This window comes from Lethenteron reissneri, chromosome 11, assembly GCF_015708825.2.
Source record: "Lethenteron reissneri isolate LAM-NWPU_2019-01 chromosome 11, ASM1570882v1, whole genome shotgun sequence".
In the NCBI taxonomy this organism is placed as follows: Eukaryota; Metazoa; Chordata; class Hyperoartia; order Petromyzontiformes; family Petromyzontidae; genus Lethenteron; species Lethenteron reissneri.
In genome coordinates this window covers 95527-114864 of record NC_083789.1, presented here as the reverse complement: position 1 = coordinate 114864, position 19338 = coordinate 95527, and the positions used below count along the sequence as shown (strand labels likewise).

The 19338-nt window shown below is 57.2% G+C and overlaps 1 protein-coding gene across 4 annotated transcripts in view; it reads right to left on the bottom strand.

Moving 5' to 3' along the window:
• Positions 1 to 6029: 6029 nt before the first annotated feature.
• Positions 6030 to 19338, bottom strand: part of LOC133341204 (myocardin-related transcription factor A-like) — a 39358-nt gene continuing 26049 nt past the window's right edge. For 2 of the 4 annotated variants that reach the window (XM_061549662.1, XM_061549660.1), the window contains 12 exons: positions 18768 to 18833; positions 17826 to 17869; positions 16795 to 16870; positions 16331 to 16498; positions 14284 to 14462; positions 13654 to 13782; positions 13043 to 13491; positions 10028 to 10172; positions 9005 to 9880; positions 8416 to 8481; positions 7978 to 8032; positions 6030 to 6998 (listed from right to left, as the gene is read on the bottom strand). In XM_061549662.1, coding sequence (XP_061405646.1) covers positions 6523 to 6998; positions 7978 to 8032; positions 8416 to 8481; positions 9005 to 9880; positions 10028 to 10172; positions 13043 to 13491; positions 13654 to 13782; positions 14284 to 14462; positions 16331 to 16498; positions 16795 to 16870; positions 17826 to 17869; positions 18768 to 18833 — 2729 coding nt within the window. In that variant the 3' untranslated portion in view covers positions 6030 to 6522. The remainder of the gene's footprint in view (positions 6999 to 7977; positions 8033 to 8415; positions 8482 to 9004; positions 9881 to 10027; positions 10173 to 13042; positions 13492 to 13653; positions 13783 to 14283; positions 14463 to 16330; positions 16499 to 16794; positions 16871 to 17825; positions 17870 to 18767; positions 18834 to 19338) is intronic. The other 2 variants (XM_061549661.1, XR_009755024.1) reach the window with 2 other exon arrangements.

The window sequence follows — 19338 nt, the reverse complement described above, 5'->3', positions numbered from 1 at the left end:
GTCTTCGAGATTCAGAGAATGCCGTGCAGCGGCGCGTTACAACTCTTATTGTTATCTTTATTTGTGTCAACTATATCTCCACAACGACGCCAATAATGATTGTGCACTACGTAGAAGTGTTTCGTTGTTTTACTGAGTCTCGGCACTTTTTTTTCAGGCGGGTACTGACAAGTTTTCGCATTCGTGGGCGGTGTTTCTGGGTTCGTGTGAACCTGGGTGTCAGTCATTTGCCGGTACTCGTTCGGCACGCGGCATGTGGCTTGGAACAATCCCAGCCACACGCTGCGTGTGCGCGTGCTGAGCCACGGGAAGAACCCGAAGAACCCGGAGGAAACTCCATGCGGAACAGGGGGAGAACACGCAACTCCACACTCACACACGCAACTCCACACTCACACACACAACTCCACACTCACACACACACAACTCCACTCTCACACACACACAACTCCACACTCACACACACAACTCCACTCTCACACACACACAACTCCACACTCACACACACGCAACTCCACACTCACACACACACAACTCCACACTCACACACACACAACTCCACACTCACACACGCAACTCCAAACTCACACGCACGCAAATACAAAGATCCCCCGTGTAGCCTGAACAAACTTTTGGGGCAAGTGCTGTTAGCGAGCACCTATGAAAGCCGGCAAGGCACACGAAGGGGTGGGTGGCCAGCACTTCGCCCGACCGCCTTTGTCTCCCCAATGGCGATGTTTACACATCGCACCAGGTTCTTGTTTGAGGCTGAGTCGACCTAGGAGAGGCCCATCACCGATTCGGATAATCGTCACTAATACTGGCCATGAGCGGATATCGAACTCGGGTCGCCGGGTTCACACACTGCAGAGTAGAAGGAGCACACACACACTCCACATACACACACTCCACATACACACACTCCACATACACACACTCCACATACACACACTCCACATACACACACTCCACATACACACACTCCACATACACACACTCCACATACACACACTCCACATACACACACTCCACATACACACACTCCACATACACACACTCCACATACACACACTCCACATACACACACTCCACATACACACACTCCACATACACACACTCCACATACACACACTCCACATACACACACTCCACATACACACACTCCACATACACACACTCCACATACACACACTCCACATACACACCCTCCACATACACACACTCCACACACACACTCCACACACACACTCCACACACACACTCCACACACACTCCACATACACACACTCCACATACACACACTCCACATACACACCCTCCACATACACACACTCCACACACACACTCCACACACACACTCCACACACACACTCCACACACACTCCACATACACACACTCCACTCACACACTCCACACACAAACTCCACACACACTCCACTCACACACTCCACACACACACTCCACACACACACTCCACACACACACTCCACACACACACTCCACACACACACTCCACACACACACTCCACACACAAACTCCACACACACTCCACACACACTCAACACACACACTCCACACACACTCCACATACACACACTCCACTCACACACTCCACACACACTCCACTCACACACTCCACACACACACTCCACATACACACTCCACACACACACTCCACACACACACTCCACACACACACTCCACACACACACACAAACTCCACACACACACTCCACACACACACACTCCACACACACACAAACTCCACACACACACTCCACACACACACACAAACTCCACACACACACTCCACACACACACAAACTCCACACACACACTCCACACACACACACAAACTCCACACACACACTCCACACACACACACTCCACACACACACAAACTCCACACACACACTCCACACACACACTCCACACACACACACAAACTCCACACACACACTCCACACACACACACTCCACACACACACAAACTCCACACACACACAAACTCCACACACACACTCCACACACACACTCCACACACACACACAAACTCCACACACACACTCCACACACACACACTCCACACACACACAAACTCCACACACACACTCCACACACACACTCCACACACACACACAAACTCCACACACACACTCCACACACACACACTCCACACACACACACACTCCACACACACACAAACTCCACACACACACTCCACACACACTCCACACAGAAAGGTACCCGAGTCTGGAATCGAACCCAGGTTCATCTTGCTGTGGGGCGCGATTGCAACGCAATTCATAATTTACTAACAAAGCTGTTGAGACTTTAGTAATATTCCTCAAGTATTATATTACTCACAGTACATATGATCAAATTGAGCATTTGCATAATACGAATCGTAACACTTTACGCAAAATTATCATTAAAATCCAAGTAAAACATGTTAAGGAATATCATCTGCAACAGCGGCTACAATCACAGCAAGAGCAAACCTCGTCAGGGCAGCACTCGTCATAGCAAGCACAGGAGGTGTCGTGATTGAGGGTTGCAACACAGAGGACGACGGTTTCAAACAATGGGGGGCGAATTTTGATTTAAAGCTTTCGTGACTGCAGGGATTCATCTTCTTGGTTCTTTCGGTAAAGTCACGTAGAAGGGAAGTAATAAAATAATAATATTACTTCCCTTCTACGTGACTTTACCGAAAGAACCAAGAAGAACAATGGGGGGCGAGTTCCACCCCCTCCCAAAGCCGAGCACCACCACCACTCGCCGGTCCAAACCTCCGTGTTGTGGACACCACCGCGTTGGTAACACGGGGGGGGGGGGGGCTGATGTCGATGCAGAGCAGCAGCTGCCGTGGCTTGACACCGAGGTGGGCAATGAGCAGGATGATTGCGAAGGGGAGGAGGTGCAGAGTGGAAGATCTGGCGTGGAGGGGCGCTGTAATACAATGAAATCGTACGCCCGACCAAATCACTCATCACAGATTTACCCCCAATATATGGAAGTAAATTGGGCGTGGCGTTAGCCGATGTGGGTGTCTTTGCCAATAAAATGTTTTATTTTGGTGTTTCTACCGTGCTGCTTTGTGGCGCTTCTACCACAGTAGGGGGCACAGCTGGTGGTGCATCTACCGGTCATCTCAGTCAACCCATGGCACCTGCTGGGTCTGTCCCGTGACATGCACGTAACCTGGCACAGTAGGGGGCACAGCTGATGGTGCATCTACCGGTCATCTCAGTCAACCCATGGCACCTGCTGGGTCTGTCCCGTGAACTGCACCTAGCCTGGCACAGTAGGGGGCACCGCTGATGGTGCATCTACCGGTCATCTCAGTCAACCCATGGCACCTGCTGGGTCTGTCCCGTGACTTCCTGTCGGCGAACCTTCGACACTTCACTTGGTGGCCTCAAAGTGCACCTAGCCTGGCACAGGCGCCGTGGTGACATCACCGTCACTTAGTGGCGAATGGCGGGAGTGATGTTGGTGGTCTTGTGGATCGTGAATCGCGGTTCTTGTATCAATTCCGCTTCGTCAATCGGGTAGCGATCTTGAAAATGTACGATTTTATCTTAGATTTAATTCCACGGTTCACATATACAAATAACGACTGTATTGATGTCCTATTTGTACGTAACGTTTGATAGTAGTTTGTTCATATAGTCGATCAGTGCTGTATTTAATCGCTGTCTAAAAAAATATGTTTTGTTTATGTTTAGAAATCTATGTGATGCTGATGTGCGATTTCACCATAGCCGCGATTCAGTGTATTCCGATGCCCTACTTAATCTTAAACTAGACTCTGCGAGTGTCCGACCTTTTATTAAACTTCATGAAGTGAGTGCAGACAAGACCATTGCATTCTGATGTCCTACTTCATCTTTAACTTCGCCCTGTGAGCAGTGCCGGATTATCCTAGAAGCAAAAGTAGCTACTACATATGATGCTACGGGCCCCGCACTTTAAAGGGCCCCGCGCTAAATGCTTTCAAGCTGTCAATTCCGGTTCAGTGATTCTGCATTTGCTCGATTACTATAGTTTAGCGATTTGGCTGTATAGAAAATAAAAAATAGAATTACTTTCCTATGCAAGTTAAACATTTACTATTTTAATATTTACGTTTTTTTAAATTTAGGGCCCCTTTATAACATTTGCTGAAGACCCCGCACTAGCTTAATCCAACACTGCCTGTGAGTGTCCGATGTTATGATAAACGTCACTTAGCTCGTGCAAACAATGACACACACACAGACTGACACACACACAGAGACTGGCACACACACAGACTGACACACACGCACAGACTGACACACACACAGACTCAACCCGGCTTCGACTTCTGCAATCGGACGCCTCGGTCGCGTACCGGGTGAGCTGGTCATGGACATCACCGTGAATCTGTGTCCTGTAATCCTCCCATCATCACCGCCACAGTTCATCAACACACGGATCGTCGGAGAGATGTCCCTGCTCAATTGCGCGTTTGGGCACTGGTGCCCATCTCCCGTCCACAGTCCTGCAGATCCAGTGGTGGAAATTCCTCATTCCTGTTGCACGGACGAGTTTACACACAGGACAACCACTCGTGTGTGTACATTGAACTGCTTTCTCACCGTGCGAATCCAACCGTGTGAATACAACCGTGAGGATCCAAGGTGCAGGGGAAGGGCAACAAACGAAACACAAAAAGCAGTTCGAAAGCATTGAGTTGATTTGAAAACGCATTTCTTTAAAACTTATTTTTGTGTTGTTGCTGACACCGTCGACTTCCTCACACAAGCCGTACTCGGTCTATCGACCCCAGGGGCTGATGGGCCGAGTCGATCCCCACCCAGCCAGGTTTTGCCGAGCCGCCCGACTGGACGTGCTGCCCGTGTTGCTGGGGTAGAGGCACCATTGCGGGTGTGTGTGTAGCCACTGTTACACGCGTCGAGTGTGGCAGCTGCTGCTGCTGCTGCTGCGGTGGTGGTGGTGGTGGTTGTGCTGGTGGTTGTGGTGGTGGTGGTTGTGGTGGTGGTGGGGCTGTTCGTCTCGAGTTGGGGAGGTCGTGAAGTAGGGACCGGGCGTGCTGCACCACGAGCCTGGTGACCCGAGCTCGATTCTCGCTCATGGCCAACACCAGTGACGTTTATCTGAGCTGGTCCTCGGCCTCCCCTAGGTCGACTCAACCTCAAATAAGGACCTGATGCGGTAAATATCGCCACTGGGGAGAGGCCGGGTGTGGTGCTGGCCTCCCACCTCATAGGTGCTCGCTAACAGCACTCGCCCCAACAGTCTGTTAAGGCGACACGGGGGATCTTTGTCTTTGATGGTTGCTGTGGTGAACTGGAGCACTGCGGTTGGAGAGTCGCTCCTGTGGGCGTGGTCAGGCACCTTCACCAACCGCCACTGGGCAGTGCGGGGAAGTATGGTCAGTCTCCCCGGTGTCAACATCTTGTACATGACAGTGGCAGATCCAAATGGGGGGCGGGGGGTGACAACTGCCAAGAGGGACGCATCGGTGGTCACGTTTCGGCGTTATGACATCACAATGCCACGTTACGTCATATCCTCATGGCCCGCCAGCAGACGGCAATGGCAATGACTAAATTGTGAGTGGAAGCAGATTGTAACACCGCGACCGCACAAAAGACAAAGATCTCCGACGTAGCCTTCAACAGACAATTGGGGCAAGTGTTGTTAGTGATCACCTATTAAGGTCGGCATGAGACACAAGGGTGTTTGTGACCAGCACCACGACCGGCCGCCTTTGTTTCCCTAGTACTGATTTCTACACACGACACCAGATACTCATTTAAGACGGAGTTGACCTCGGAGAGGCCCATTACCGGGTCAGATATTCATTCATCACCAATGTTGGGATATGAGCAGGAATTGAACTCTGGTCACTGGGTTTGTAGCAAAATATGCTTAATCACTCTGCCAGCGCTCTCCACACGTGCACACACACACAATGTACACGCGCGCGTGCGCGCAACAGGCATGCGATCAACGAGGTTTCGAGTGGGCGCTGGTACCAAGTGCTTGTTTATTACATGGAGCCAGTGGGAAACAGCCTCCACCCGTTCAGCATAGTCCGTTACATCACATTGTTTTACAGGCTTTTTGTGACAACATATTTGGCAAAAAGTTGCATGCATTTTAGAAAATAGCAAAATAGATCTGTAAGTCGGCACGCGGAGCACGGCCAGCAGAGCCCGTGGGGTCAAGGCAATCACGGGGGTCCTCAAGCCCCATCCCACCAGCGCTGTGGGTCGGGTCCCACGGCACAGACGGCCCCACTCTCCCGGCTAGGCCCCACTCTCGTGGCTGGGTCCCATACCCCACCCTGTTGGCTATCAGCGTCTGCAGCCAGAGGACTGAGGAACCTGGCCCATGCAGCTTCCCCCGTGCCCACCTCCTTGGGGTGACGATGCCGCGCGGCGAGAAGCCAAGGCCGTCATAACGCGTTCTAGAAAAATACAAAACCGAGGCGCGCCGCTCCTCCTGGCGCCGTCCCCGTTCGGCGCTAGAAGAGCTGCGAGGCCGCGCCGAACACCAGGTCCTTTCCACCGCCGCCGGCGTCAAACAAGTCCGCGGACGAGAAGGGCCCGGCGGGGGGCGCGTGCGCCAGCGGGGCAAGGCCGGACGCTAGCTCGGCCCAGTCCACGCCGTCCTCGTCGCGCTCGCGGTCCGAGGCGCCGCCCTCCGAGCCCGCGCCGGCCTCCGCCTCGGCCCAGAACGCGTCGTCGTCGGCCCAGACGGCGTCTCCGCCACCGCCGCCGCCGCACACGCCGATCACCACGCCGAGCGAGGCCGCTAGCTGGGCCTCGGAGGGCGGCGACGACGACGGGGAGGGTGCGGCGGTGGACAAGCTCAGGCGGAAGGCGGCGGCGAGGCCCAGGTGGCCGCCGCCCACGCCCCCGGTCGGCCGCGCCGGAGCTGGGGCCGCCCCCGGCGGTGACGAGCGCGGCTCCTTCTGCTCGCGGGCGCTAGCGGGGATCTCTGCAGGGGTCACGAGGAGAGGAAGGGAAACATTGATTTACGTGCATGAAACTTTCATGGCTTGTGTTTATTCTTCTAAATTATTTATTTTTCATATCACCATTTCAGTAATGGAGGCCCATGCCTCGTGTTTACAATCCAAAGATAACTTATCTGATCCAGAAAATGTATGCACATGAAATATATATTATTTCCACAAATATTTTTTACTGAAACCAAGTCAGTAATTTAGTAGTTTTTTTGGGATAATTTAATAAACTCAAAATAGTTTTTTTTAAGAGAAATGATCGATTGGGGACCCAGTGTGCAAAGGGATAGCCAGGAGTTGTATACACGTCCCCCAAGAGGTCATGATGGGTCTAATTCTTACACGCAGTTTTATTAACCAATGAAACATGCAAGAGACATCAATATTGCAAGATTGAGCCATTTCATTTGCGCACGGTGACAAAGCTGTGCACAGCTTGACATGCTTCCGCTTCTTTGACGGAGTCCCGGCCGCACGGCACGACCGCGATGCACACGTCGAACGGCCCACACCACGAGAAACGGTCCTTTTATGTTCGTGTCAACGATGAGCGCCTTGGCAACGTATGGTGAAGTAACGCCCATTGCTGTCGCGGCGTGGGTACAATTTCATCCAGCATCGCAAATTGCCAAAAGCCTGTCAATTATTTTAAGACACCGTGATGGAAATGATTTGCATGATCTCTGTAGGGCCGAGAGGCAGCCCATGTAAAACCATGTGTAAGGAAAGACAAGAGAGTCAAGTGTCTGTTATGTGGGGGTCTGCTGTCTGGAATGCTGTGGCCCAACGCCACGGTTTTGAGTCTATATTCGTGTAGTTTATTGTTTCGTCTTATTTTCTTTCCAACTAAAGAAAAAAGCCTCATATTTGGCTTGCACTTAACGGAATCATAAAAAAGAAACTGTGCTGGTCGTGTTGCGAGTTGTGTTTCCCCCTTTGTTGCCGCGTCACCTCCGTTCTCGATGAGGATGTCCAGGAGGTCGTCCATGTGCTGCTCCAGGCCTCCCTGGGAACGACACGACGCCGGGTCACAGCGAGCGCCACGCGACGGCGCGACGGGCGCCACGCGACGCCGGGTCACAGCGAGCGACGGCGCGACGGCGCGACGGGCGCCACGGGCGCCACGCGACGCCGGGTCACAGCGAGCGCCACGCGACGCCCGGACGCGAGTCAGAGACTCGCGAGCGCGGCTTCTTTTACAGAGGGACTGGCCGCCACATTCCGCCCCACGATTCAAGTTTCAAGTTTTGTTGAACCCGTTGAGAACAAGAGACCAGGACGAGTCCCATTAAAGACAAATACAAGCATCAAGCAAATAGGGATACGAGCGAGAGCAGCCGCGTCACAGTAGAAGTGGACGAGGGGGGGTTGGGGAGGGGGGGCGCTCGCCTGCATGGAGGGGGCCTTGTGCTTGACGGCGTCCTCGTACGAGGGCGGGAGATCAGGCGTCTCGAGCTGCTCGTGTGAACGGACACACGCGCACACACAGACACACACACACAGACACGCACACACAGACACGCACACACAGACACGCACACACACCTACCATTAATAGTACACAATTGGTAACGTGCGCAGTTTTCCTTCACTCTCAGAGAATGATTCAGAGCCGTGGAAAAGCACAAACACGGGGGAATTCAGCAAATAGTGACACCATTTATTTCCCAAGCTGTGTGATCCTGCCTTGTGCTTCTACAGTGCACGTGGGAGGAAGCCGCAGTACGCTTGCTGCAATCCCGTGACGAGTCAGCAGAGGGCGACCTCGACCCCACGGGTCGGGAGGGAATCTCATGGGCGTGTGTATGCTCCGCCAACCCCACGGCAGTGCATTCCGGGCCACGTGCAGCACGGGCGCCCGTGCCGCCCCCAACCTCGCCGTGAGAGCAGCGCAAGCCTCGAGCGCAACGCAAGCCTCGAGAGCGATCGTGGGCGCGAGCTCGGGAAAGGCGGAGGCTCGGGGAGGGCGGAGGCTCACCCGGAGGGCGTCCCCGGGCCCCGGGCCGTGGTGGGACGGGCTGTCGGGGAACGCAGCGAGCTCCTCGCGCTCCGGCGCCGGCCGCTCGCGCTTCACCTCGAGCGGCGGTGCCGCGACGCCGGCGGGCGTCGGCGGAGTGCGCGGCGGGGGCTCCCGGTCCGCCTCGGCCTCCGCCCCGCACGGCCCCGGCGCCGGGGGGACGGCGCCGTCCCCGGCGAGGGACTCCCGCTTCACCGGCGCGGCGGTCGGGCTCGGGGGCGACCTCCGACGGGGGTCCGCCCGAGGGAAGCAGAACGCGAGCGCGTCCTCGCGTCCCCCGGGCCCGTCCCGGCCGCACGGGGCCCGCGGGACAACGGGGTCCCGGCTCGGGAGAAAACCGGGCGACGCTCGGTTTCCTGGGTAACCGGGCGAGACCCGGGCTTGCGGGAAGCTCGGCGAATGCTGCTGCGGTGGCGAGGCCTGGCCGCCGTGCCGGAGGCTTTTCTCGCGCGCGATCTGCCTCCGCAGCTCGTCGGCCTGCTTCTGCTCCTGCTCCAGCAGCCTCTGCAGCTCCTGGATCTTCCTGCGCTTCATCTCGAGCAACAGGCGGTCTCCGGCCGCCGCATCCGCCTCGGATCCCGGGCTCCCCGTCCTCTCCTCCTTGACCCCGGGCGAGGGGGCGAGGACGCCGGGGGTTCCGCAGGGACCCGGAGAGAGCGACGAGTCGCCGGAGTCGCAGCCCGGCTCGGGGTCGCCGTCGGGGGGGGGCGGCGCCGCGGCGGGGGGGGCGCTCCCCCCCCCCGCGGAGAAGGCGCGGCGGAGCCGCTCGAGCAGCGCGGGTTTGGTGCCGGAGACGGGCAGCGAGCGGCGCTTGAGCTCGTGCCTCAGCTCCGTCACCTGGCGCGGACGAGCGGCACGCGGGCGGCGGGGGAGGGGGGGACACGCGAAGGCGTCATCGCGAGGCCGCGCGCGACGCGACGAACGCACGGGAACGTTCCGCCCGTTTTCTTGTGCCGGCGGAGTTGCGGCGACTCCCCAATTCACCTTCATCTCGTCCAGGCTGGAGGGCAGGCCGCCGGCGCGGTGTGCCGGGCTGCTGCCCGACGAGCTTGCGCCAGGACTCGCGTCGGGCCCGCTCGTCCGAGGCTCGGATTTGATGGCGCCGCGAGTCGGGCTTGAGGGTGGGAGACTTCACGCATGCAGAGGGTCACGGTTACACTGGCAGCATGGCACACACATCGTGCCTTCATCACCCTGCCATACATAGCAGGGGTAACCAAAAAGATTTCCAAAATCATGAACAAACACAAAATCCTGGTCCGATTTAACACACTACATAAAATTCGTGATCTGATCCCATCCGTGAAGGACAAGAATCCTGAACATGCAATATCCCGGCGTCTACAAACTAAGCTGGATCTGCGGCAGCAGTTACATTGGGGAAACTAAGCGACATGCTTCGGACCGTGTTCGAGAGCATAAGGCAGATTTGAAACACGATAGGACCAATACTTCTGCCGTGGCTGATCATTATTTTAATGCGACTGGCTCACACGAAATTGATTTCTCTAAGACGATGGTACTTTGCAAGCCAACTGGCTATTGACAATGATTCGTTAATGAAGCCATCCATATATACAGACACAGACACAATTTCAACTGAGAGGAAGGTTATCGACACAGCAATCATTGGAAAGATGTCATCAATCACTTTGGGTCATGACTTGACTTGTGCTGTATTGTCAATCAACCTCCACCGTCAGCAGTGTGGTGCGTGTAGTGTGGTGTGTGTAGTGTGGTGTGTGTAGTGTGGTGTGTGTAGTGTGGTGTGTGCAGTGTGGTGTGTGTAGTGTGGTGTGTGGAGTGTGGTGTGTGTAGTGTGGTGTGTGTAGTGTGGTGTGTGTAGTGTGGTGTGTGGAGTGTGGTGTGTGTAGTGTGGTGTGTGCAGTGTGGTGTGTGCAGTGTGGTGCGTGTAGTGTGGTGCGTGGAGTGTGGTGTGTGTAGTGTGGTGTGTGTAGTGTGGTGTGTGTAGTGTGGTGCGTGGAGCGGGTACAGTGATTTCCTGGTGGCCCCTTTGCTGCATTGGCATCGCGGCCGCATTGGCATTGCGGCCGCATTGACATTGTAGCCGCATTGACATTGTAGCCGCATTGGCATTGTAGCCGCATTGGCATTGTAGCCGCATTGGCATTGCTGCTGCATTGGCATTGCAGCCGCATTGACATTGTAGCCGCATTGGCATTGCTGCTGCATTGGCATTGTAGCCGCATTGACATTGTAGCCGCATTGGCATTGCTGCCGCATTGGCATTGCTGCCGCATTGGCATTGCTGCTGCATTGGCATTGCGGCCGCATTGGCATTGCTGCTGCATTGGCATTGCTGCCGCATTGGCATTGCTGCCGCATTGGCATTGCGGCCGCATTGGCATTGTAGCCGCATTGGCATTGTAGCCGCATTGGCATTGCTGCCGCATTGGCATTGCGGCCGCATTGGCATTGCTGCCGCATTGGCATTGTAGCCGCATTGGCATTGCTGCCGCATTGGCATTGCTGCCGCATTGACATTGTAGCCGCATTGGCATTGCTGCCGCATTGGCATTGCTGCCGCATTGGCATTGCGGCCGCATTGGCATTGCGGCCGCATTGGCATTGCTGCCGCATTGGCATTGCTGCCGCATTGGCATTGTAGCCGCATTGGCATCGCGGCCGCATTGGCATTGCGGCCGCATTGGCATTGCTGCCGCATTGACATTGTAGCCGCATTGGCATTGTAGCCGCATTGGCATTGCGGCCGCATTGGCATTGCTGCCGCATTGGCATTGCTGCCGCATTGGCATTGCTGCCGCATTGACATTGTGGCCGCATTGGCATTGCGGCCGCATTGGCATTGTGGCCGCATTGGCATTGCTGCCGTATTGACATTGTGGCCGCATTGGCATTGCGGCCGCATTGGCATTGCTGCCGCATTGGCATCGCTGCCGCATTGGCATCGCGGCCGCATTGGCATCGCGGCCGCATTGGCATCGCTGCCGCATTGACATTGTGGCCGCATTGGCATTGCGGCCGCATTGGCATTGCGGCCGCATTGGCATTGCGGCCGCATTGGCATTGCTGCCGCATTGGCATTGCGGCCGCATTGGCATTGCGGCCGCATTGGCATTGCTGCTGCATTGGCAATGCTGCCCCACCCATGCTACTGGTGCTGCTGATACACTTGGGCTACGCCCATCTCCAAACCTTTATAAACAGTTTGCCTTTAGAGGATAACCCCTTTTACTGATGACGACCGCTTGTGTTGTGATCAAAACGTCGTGATATTTGTATTCACTTCATTTTTTATTATCATGTTTTATATCTACGTGACTTTATCGAAAGAACCAAGGAATATTGTGTAAACTTACCAGGTGAGTAACCATTCAGGTCCCGACTCAAAAATGGACTTTAATAACGGAGTGAGTGTGTCCCCACTCGATGCAGAGGCATTTAAATAATCGGGCCTCAGCACGATGCTGTGGAGTACGGAGTCGTGATCGTAGGATCGATTTCAGACGACACACCCACGCATGATGGCGTGTCCCCCAGTGTCCAATCGCACCCGCAGACTCCGTGCTGCAGTACGCCACATCGAGCGGAAGGTGGCGCTCCAAGCCCACAAAGATTCCCCCCTCTAAACATTCTCAGACCGTCGGGGCAATGTGCTGTTTGGCGAGGACCTTCGAAGGCCGGCACGGCGCACAAGTGGGTGGCCAACAGCACGTCCTGCCGTCTTCAGCTCCACGGTGGCGATGTTTACACATCGCACCAGATACTCAATTGAGGCTGAGTCGACCTCGGGGAGGCCCAGAACTGGTTCAGAGATGAGACACCGATGTTGGCTTTCGCCGGAAATCGAACGTGGGTCGCCAGTTTTGTAGCGCAGTGCACACTCCTATACACAATAATGTACACACCCGGAGCCATACACAAAAAATTGCCATTTGCCACAAAGCGACAGGAATTTCACCGCAGCGCGTGTGCCACACCCTTGCACCGACGCGCAGGCCAATGGGCCCCAGTCACCTGGAGGGTGCGTGCGGCCCTGCTTGGAGGGGCAGCAGCCGCTGCTGCCCCAGCAGCTGCCGCCGCTGCTGCTGCTGCTGCTCGTGATGGAGCTGCACCTCTGGCTGCCGCTGCTGGTGCGGCTGCCCGAGCGTTTGCAGATCCAAAAACATCTGCTGCTGTTGCAGGAGCCGCGTGTAGGGAGTGGTGCCGGCTGGCAGGATCGGCGGGCCGCGGGCCAGGCCGTCGCAAGGTGCCTCCGGCCGACCTCCTCCGGGGCCGCGGGCCGCCGTGGCGGTTTCCGGCGCAGAGGCAGCGGCGGCGGCGGCGGCGCCTCCGCCTTTGTCCGGGGCAGGCCGCTGGCCAGGCGGGACGTACTGGTGGTACTTGAGCTTGCGCACCTTGGGCCGCGGGTCCTTGCCGCGGCTCCTGGCCCGCTGGCCCCCGGCCTCCGGCTGGGGCTGCGTGTGCTGTTGACGGGGAGAGGGAGGGGGGAGAAGAACACATCCATGCCACGTCGTCCGCACCGCGTGTATTTTAAGTTAATCTCCGTTAGCATCTGCGTCGTGTCTGCTCGCTGAGGAGGCGGTGTGTGGTGGGGGGGGGGCGGCGGTGGCGGGGAGGGGGCTCACTTTGACGAGCGGCGAGCGCGGCTTGCTGGGCGGCGTGACTCCTGCCGGCTGACCCTGCCTCGCGTGGACGGGGTTCGCCAAAACCCCCATGGCACTGGCTGTGTCCCCTTGCCGGCCGCGCTGCTGTTGCTGCGAGGTGTTAACGGGAACGAGCGTCGAGAATGAGCGTCGAGAACGAGTGAACCTGCACCACTGCCGTAGTGGATCACCGATCCTCGACATCGGAGTTCTAGAGATATGCCTGTCCGTGTGGGTCCATGTGGGTGTAAGTCTGGGTGTACGTGTGGGTATACGTGTGGGTGTATTAGTGGCAAGCATACTTCACTATGCACCCGGGAAGTTCAATTCCCGCTCACGACTATCATCAGTAATACAAATCTGAACCGGTCCTGGGCCTCACCGTAAAACGAGTACCTGGTGCGATGTGTAAAAATCAGCGGTCGTGGTCCTAGCCACCCACTGCCTCATGCGACATTCTGGCCTTAACAGGTGCTCGCTAACAGCACTTACCCCAGCAGTCAGTTTAGGCTATACGGGAAATCTTTGTATTTCTACTCTTGCCTCCACAGCGTGGTCTCCATGGTAAAGTCTCCATATTAAGGACCCCCCAGAACAAAGAACAGGACTCACGGCGCCGGGATCTGCAGCGGATGAGGGGTCCGGTCCGGGGACCGAGAAATCGAGGGAGGGGTGCTGCGGGGGAGGGGAGGGGCCCTGCGGGGCAGGGGAGGGGCCCTGCGGGAGAGGGGCGAGGCTGTCGGGTGAGAGGGAGCGAGCGTCGTCCTCCTCCTCGTCCACGTGGGCACCGCCTGCGATGGGCAACACATGCACCAACAACAAAGGCATAGATTCCCCGTGTAGCCTCAACATGCTGTCTGGGCAAGTGCTGTTAGTGGCACCTTCATCTCCCCGGTGATGTTTATACACTGCACCGGATACTAATTTTAAAGGCTGAATCGACCTAGGAGAGGCCCAAAACCATTTAACATATTTGTCACAGGTTTTGGCCGTGAGCGGGAATCCAACTCGGGTGGCCAAGGTTCATAGCGCAGCGCACTAACTACTGCGCTACCACTCCCCACTTACATACATTTACTATCGTACATACACGTACATAGAAACACAAGCACATAACAACAGCCACAACTCGCCACTAAGTGGCGTCATTCTCACCACAACGCCTGTCCACCTTGAGGCCACCACGTGAGGTGTTCAAGGCTTGCTGGCAGGACGTCACGGGATAGACCCAAGCTTAAGCTTCTCGAATTATGTGTTAAATAGTGTAGAGGGCATCGCTGTCACGCGCTGCGGTGAACAGGAACTGGCTACGACTTCCAGCCCCGTAGCTCTACCCGGGGCTGCCCACCTTCACGAAGGTCCTCAAACATCGTGAGCAGAGGGGAAGGGACGCTCTGCTCATGAGTTGCGAGGTCCGGGTGCGAGGTCCAGGTGTGGGCAGCCGTGCGAGTGGTGAGGATGGTCAGAATGAGTGGACGCTGTGGGACACGTGGTCGGTGCGGTAGTCCGTGGTTATTGTGGACGGTGCGGGCCTCATGGTGCAAGCGGTGCAGGTGGTGCGGGCAGTGCGGTTAGTACGGACGGTGTGGGTGGAGTGGTGAGTGGGGACGGTGTGGGTGGAGTGGTGAGTGGTGAGTGTGGGTGGAGTGGTGAGTGGTGAGTATGGGTGGAGTGGTGAGTGGGGACGGTGTGGGTGGAGTGGTGAGTGGGGACGGTGCGGGTGGAGTGGTGAGTGGTGAGTGTGGGTGGAGTGGTGAGTGTGGACGGTGTGGGTGGAGTGGTGAGTGGTGAGTATGGGTGGAGTGGTGAGTGGGGACGGTGTGGGTGGAGTGGTGAGTGGGGACGGTGCGGGTGGAGTGGTGAGTGGTGAGTGTGGGTGGAGTGGTGAGTGTGGACGGTGTGGGCGGAGTGGTGAGTGTGGGTGGAGTGGTGAGTGGTGAGTGGGGACGGTGTGGGTGGAGTGGTGAGTGTGGACGGTGTGGGCGGAGTGGTGAGTGTGGGTGGAGTGGTGAGTGGTGAGTGGGGACGGTGTGGGTGGAGTGGTGAGTGTGGGTGGAGTGGTGAGTGTGGGTGGAGTGATGAGTGGGGACGGTGTGGGCAGAGTGGTGAGTGTGGACGGTGTGGGCGGAGTGGTGAGTGTGGGTGGAGTGGTGAGTGGTGAGTGGGGACGGTGTGGGTGGAGCGGTGAGTGGGGACGGTGCGGGTGGAGTGGCGAGTGGTGAGTGTGGGTGGAGTGGTGAGTGGGGACGGTGTGGGCGGAGTGGTGAGTGTGAACGGTGTGGGCGGAGTGGTGAGTGTGGGTGGAGTGGTGAGTGGTGAGTGGGGACGGTGTGGGTGGAGTGGTGAGTGGGGACGGTGCGGGTGGAGTGGCGAGTGGTGAGTGTGGGTGGAGTGGTGAGTGTGGACGGTGTGGGCGGAGTGGTGAGTGTGAGTGGAGTGGTGAGTGGTGAGTGGGGACGGTGTGGGTGGAGTGGTGAGTGTGGGTGGAGTGATGAGTGGGGACGGTGTGGGCGGAGTGGTGAGTGTGGACGGTGTGGGCGGAGTGGTGAGTGGGGACGGTGTGGGTGGAGTGGTGAGTGAGGATGGTGAGGACGGTGTGGTGAGTGCGGGTGGAGTGGTGAGTGGGGACGGTGAGGACGGAGTGGTGAGTGGACGGAACCTATACCGGCGCCAAGCTGCAGGCCGGCACTGTCCACGGCGAGGATGTGCCGCTGCACCAGCTCGATGGCGCCGGGCCGCAGCGCCAGTCTCCCGTTGAGGTCGGCGGCGAGGCGCGCGCGCTTGAGCCGCAGCTGCGCAGCCTGCAGCGCGGGCTGGGCCTGCGTGTCTGTGGCCGCACGCGGCGGGGGGGGGGGGGGGGGGAGACGACGGCGGCAGGACCGACGCAGCGCCGGCCGCGTCCCCGCTCTAGACGCTCTGCCCACTGCCACGCTCACTGAACCGGCGGAGCCCATCGGAGCCCATGACGACGTCGCGACAAGCGCCGCTCCCACGGTGACGACGGCCGGGCCGGAATCAAACGAAACGAGACACGTGACGCATGACGAGCGACGCGTGACGCGTGACGAGCGACGAGCGACGCGTGATGATCACGAGTAACGCGTGACGTGGTGCCATCACCACCTTCCAGGATGTGCTTCTTGACGAGCTCCTTGCGGTCTGGGCGGTTCCAGATCTTGTGCTTCAGGAAGTCCTCCGTCTGCGGGAACGGACGGCATGCGCCTGGTCAACGACGATCGCAGCACCCGCTAACGCTCACGTCGATCACTAGCTCACCGTGGGTCAGGCACATCCATATTACTCTTAGATTGCTACTGCTTTGGTTACTGATCCCGTAAACTTTAGTTGTTGATTCCTCTGCCCATGATTGATCATTGAATCTCGTGAGTCGGATCGTAGAACCACAACAATAATTTTTACCGATTAGGTGCCTTTCGCAACGTCTCAAGGCGTCATGCGTAAGGAACAGGGTGACAGACTAGGAGCCAGAGAGGAACAGAGCGAAATGGAAGACGCAATGCCAATGTTGCGTTGTACACCCTCCTCCACCCGACACAGCTAAATAGGGAAGTGCCCATTTGTCATTGCCCAAGCACACCGGTCGCCCCAGCCTATGCAGTAAATCCTCCACCCATGTTCTCATTCACCATTCGTTGTCTGGGTCACAGATTTAACCCAAGCAATGGAGTACGAATCGTAGCGTTGGTCGTGAAAGCCAACAACGTGCAAAATCAACTTCAGTCTTTCGACTTCTTCCCTCGCACTGCTCCACTCCTACCATCATTGTCTCTTTTCCCCAAGCTCTTATTACCATACTAATAACCTCGCTCAATGCAACTTTTATCTTCTACAACTATGACGATGATGTTTATTGCTGGGCGCTTGATGTTTTGGGCCTTTGGGCCCCCATGCCCAGCAACTGTCTGATTTAAACCGGCAAAATTAATCCGGAGCAATTCAGTGCCCAGAGTCCATGTTTGACCTTTGATCCTTTAGCTTGACCCCTGCCCCCCTGGCAACATTGTCCCCCTGTGGCTGCGTTAAGCCTTCCCTATTAACCCTGACCTCTGCCCCCCTGGACAAAGTTGCCCTTCCCCATGGCTGCATTACCCCCGTGCCCTCTGCCCCATAGGCGTGAGTCCCTGGGTTCTCACCCGCGCTCTGTCCAGGTTCCGGATCGCAGAGGCCATCCTGAGTGCTGCAAAAACACACGCACGCAAAGACACGCACACACACACAGACGCACGCACACACAGACGCATGCACGTACAAAATACACACGCACGCACACACGCACACACGCACACACGCACACGCGCACACGCGCAGGGAACCGTTCATGCACGGCGCCGGTTTAGAACGCCGAGGCCGCTCCATGAAAACAAAACAACTCTCAAAGTGATTTTTTGTGCACGCGATCCCGAAACATTTCGGTCGTACAAACTGTGCACTCGTTTTATTTTGAAGTCCGTCTTGTGCTCATGCGTCTCTCGGGCACCTTGGTTTATTTAAGTAATCGTGGTTACCACGATTATTGTTGTTATTGCTGCTGCTATCGCTGCGATTGTCATTATTGCTGCGCAAACAAATCGAGTGGCGCCCGGCGCTGGCCCGCAGAAGCCCAGCGCTGCCAGCGCTGCGAGCGCTGCGAGCGCTGCGAGCGCTGCGTACGCTGTGAGCGCTGCGTACGCTGCGAGCGAGCGGCAAGGCCGCTGGCGTTTCCTCTCCACGGCGCGCTGCCGGATTGGCACCGTCTCCCCCTCACGAGTGCCGCTGCACGGCTCAGCGAGCCGACCACGAGCGTGGAGAGCGAGCCAAGCATGCGTGTCCGCGTGTCGGTAACCAGCGCGGCACGCGCGTCCCCGTGTCCACGTGTCCACGCGTCCCCGCGAGTATATGCTTGTATGTGCATGTGTGCATGTGCTGGTGGGGTAGTGGCTAGCACACAACACCACGACCCGGCGACCCGAGCTCGATTCCTGTTCACGACCAATAACAGTGGCTCATATATGGACCAGTCCTGGGTCTCCCCTAGATTGACCGAGCCTTAAAATGAGTACCCAGCGCATTGAGTGTGAGCACGTGAGTGCACTCACGCGGCACGAGGCGCTGCTGCTCCAGGTTCTCCCACGAGCGCCGCTGCTGCAGCTTCACCTGCAGCACTGGAGACACAGACGCAGTGGCCGCTCAGCCCCGGCCTCCAACCCTCGTCGCTCCTCACCTACGACCCCTTCACCTGCCGCCCCAGAGCACCCCAAACCTCGAGCCCCCCGTCCCGCCTGCCCCCCCGCCCCGCCCCCCGCCCTGCCCCCCGCGATGCCCCCCGCGATGCCCCTCGCCATGCGCGCATTCCATCGCGGCTCGCCGAGCTGCGTCGCGGGGATGCGCGGCGTCGCGGTTGGCTCTGCCTCAGAGGCCCTATTAGGGCTTTCGATTCCCACTGCTCCGACGCAAACCCTGCCAGAGGCGAAACGCACGCGCACGCACGCAAGACGTTACCGAGCCGGCACGTGTGTAACCTCGCCAGGGATACGAGCAGCAGAATTTCCCATTTTTGGAATGCGAGGCGTGTGTTTTTTTGCAAAAGCGTGTTTGGGCTGGCACGCGAGCCGCCACTTTTTTTGACGAGAAAATTACGAAGTGCAGCGAGTGACATCACTCGGCGTG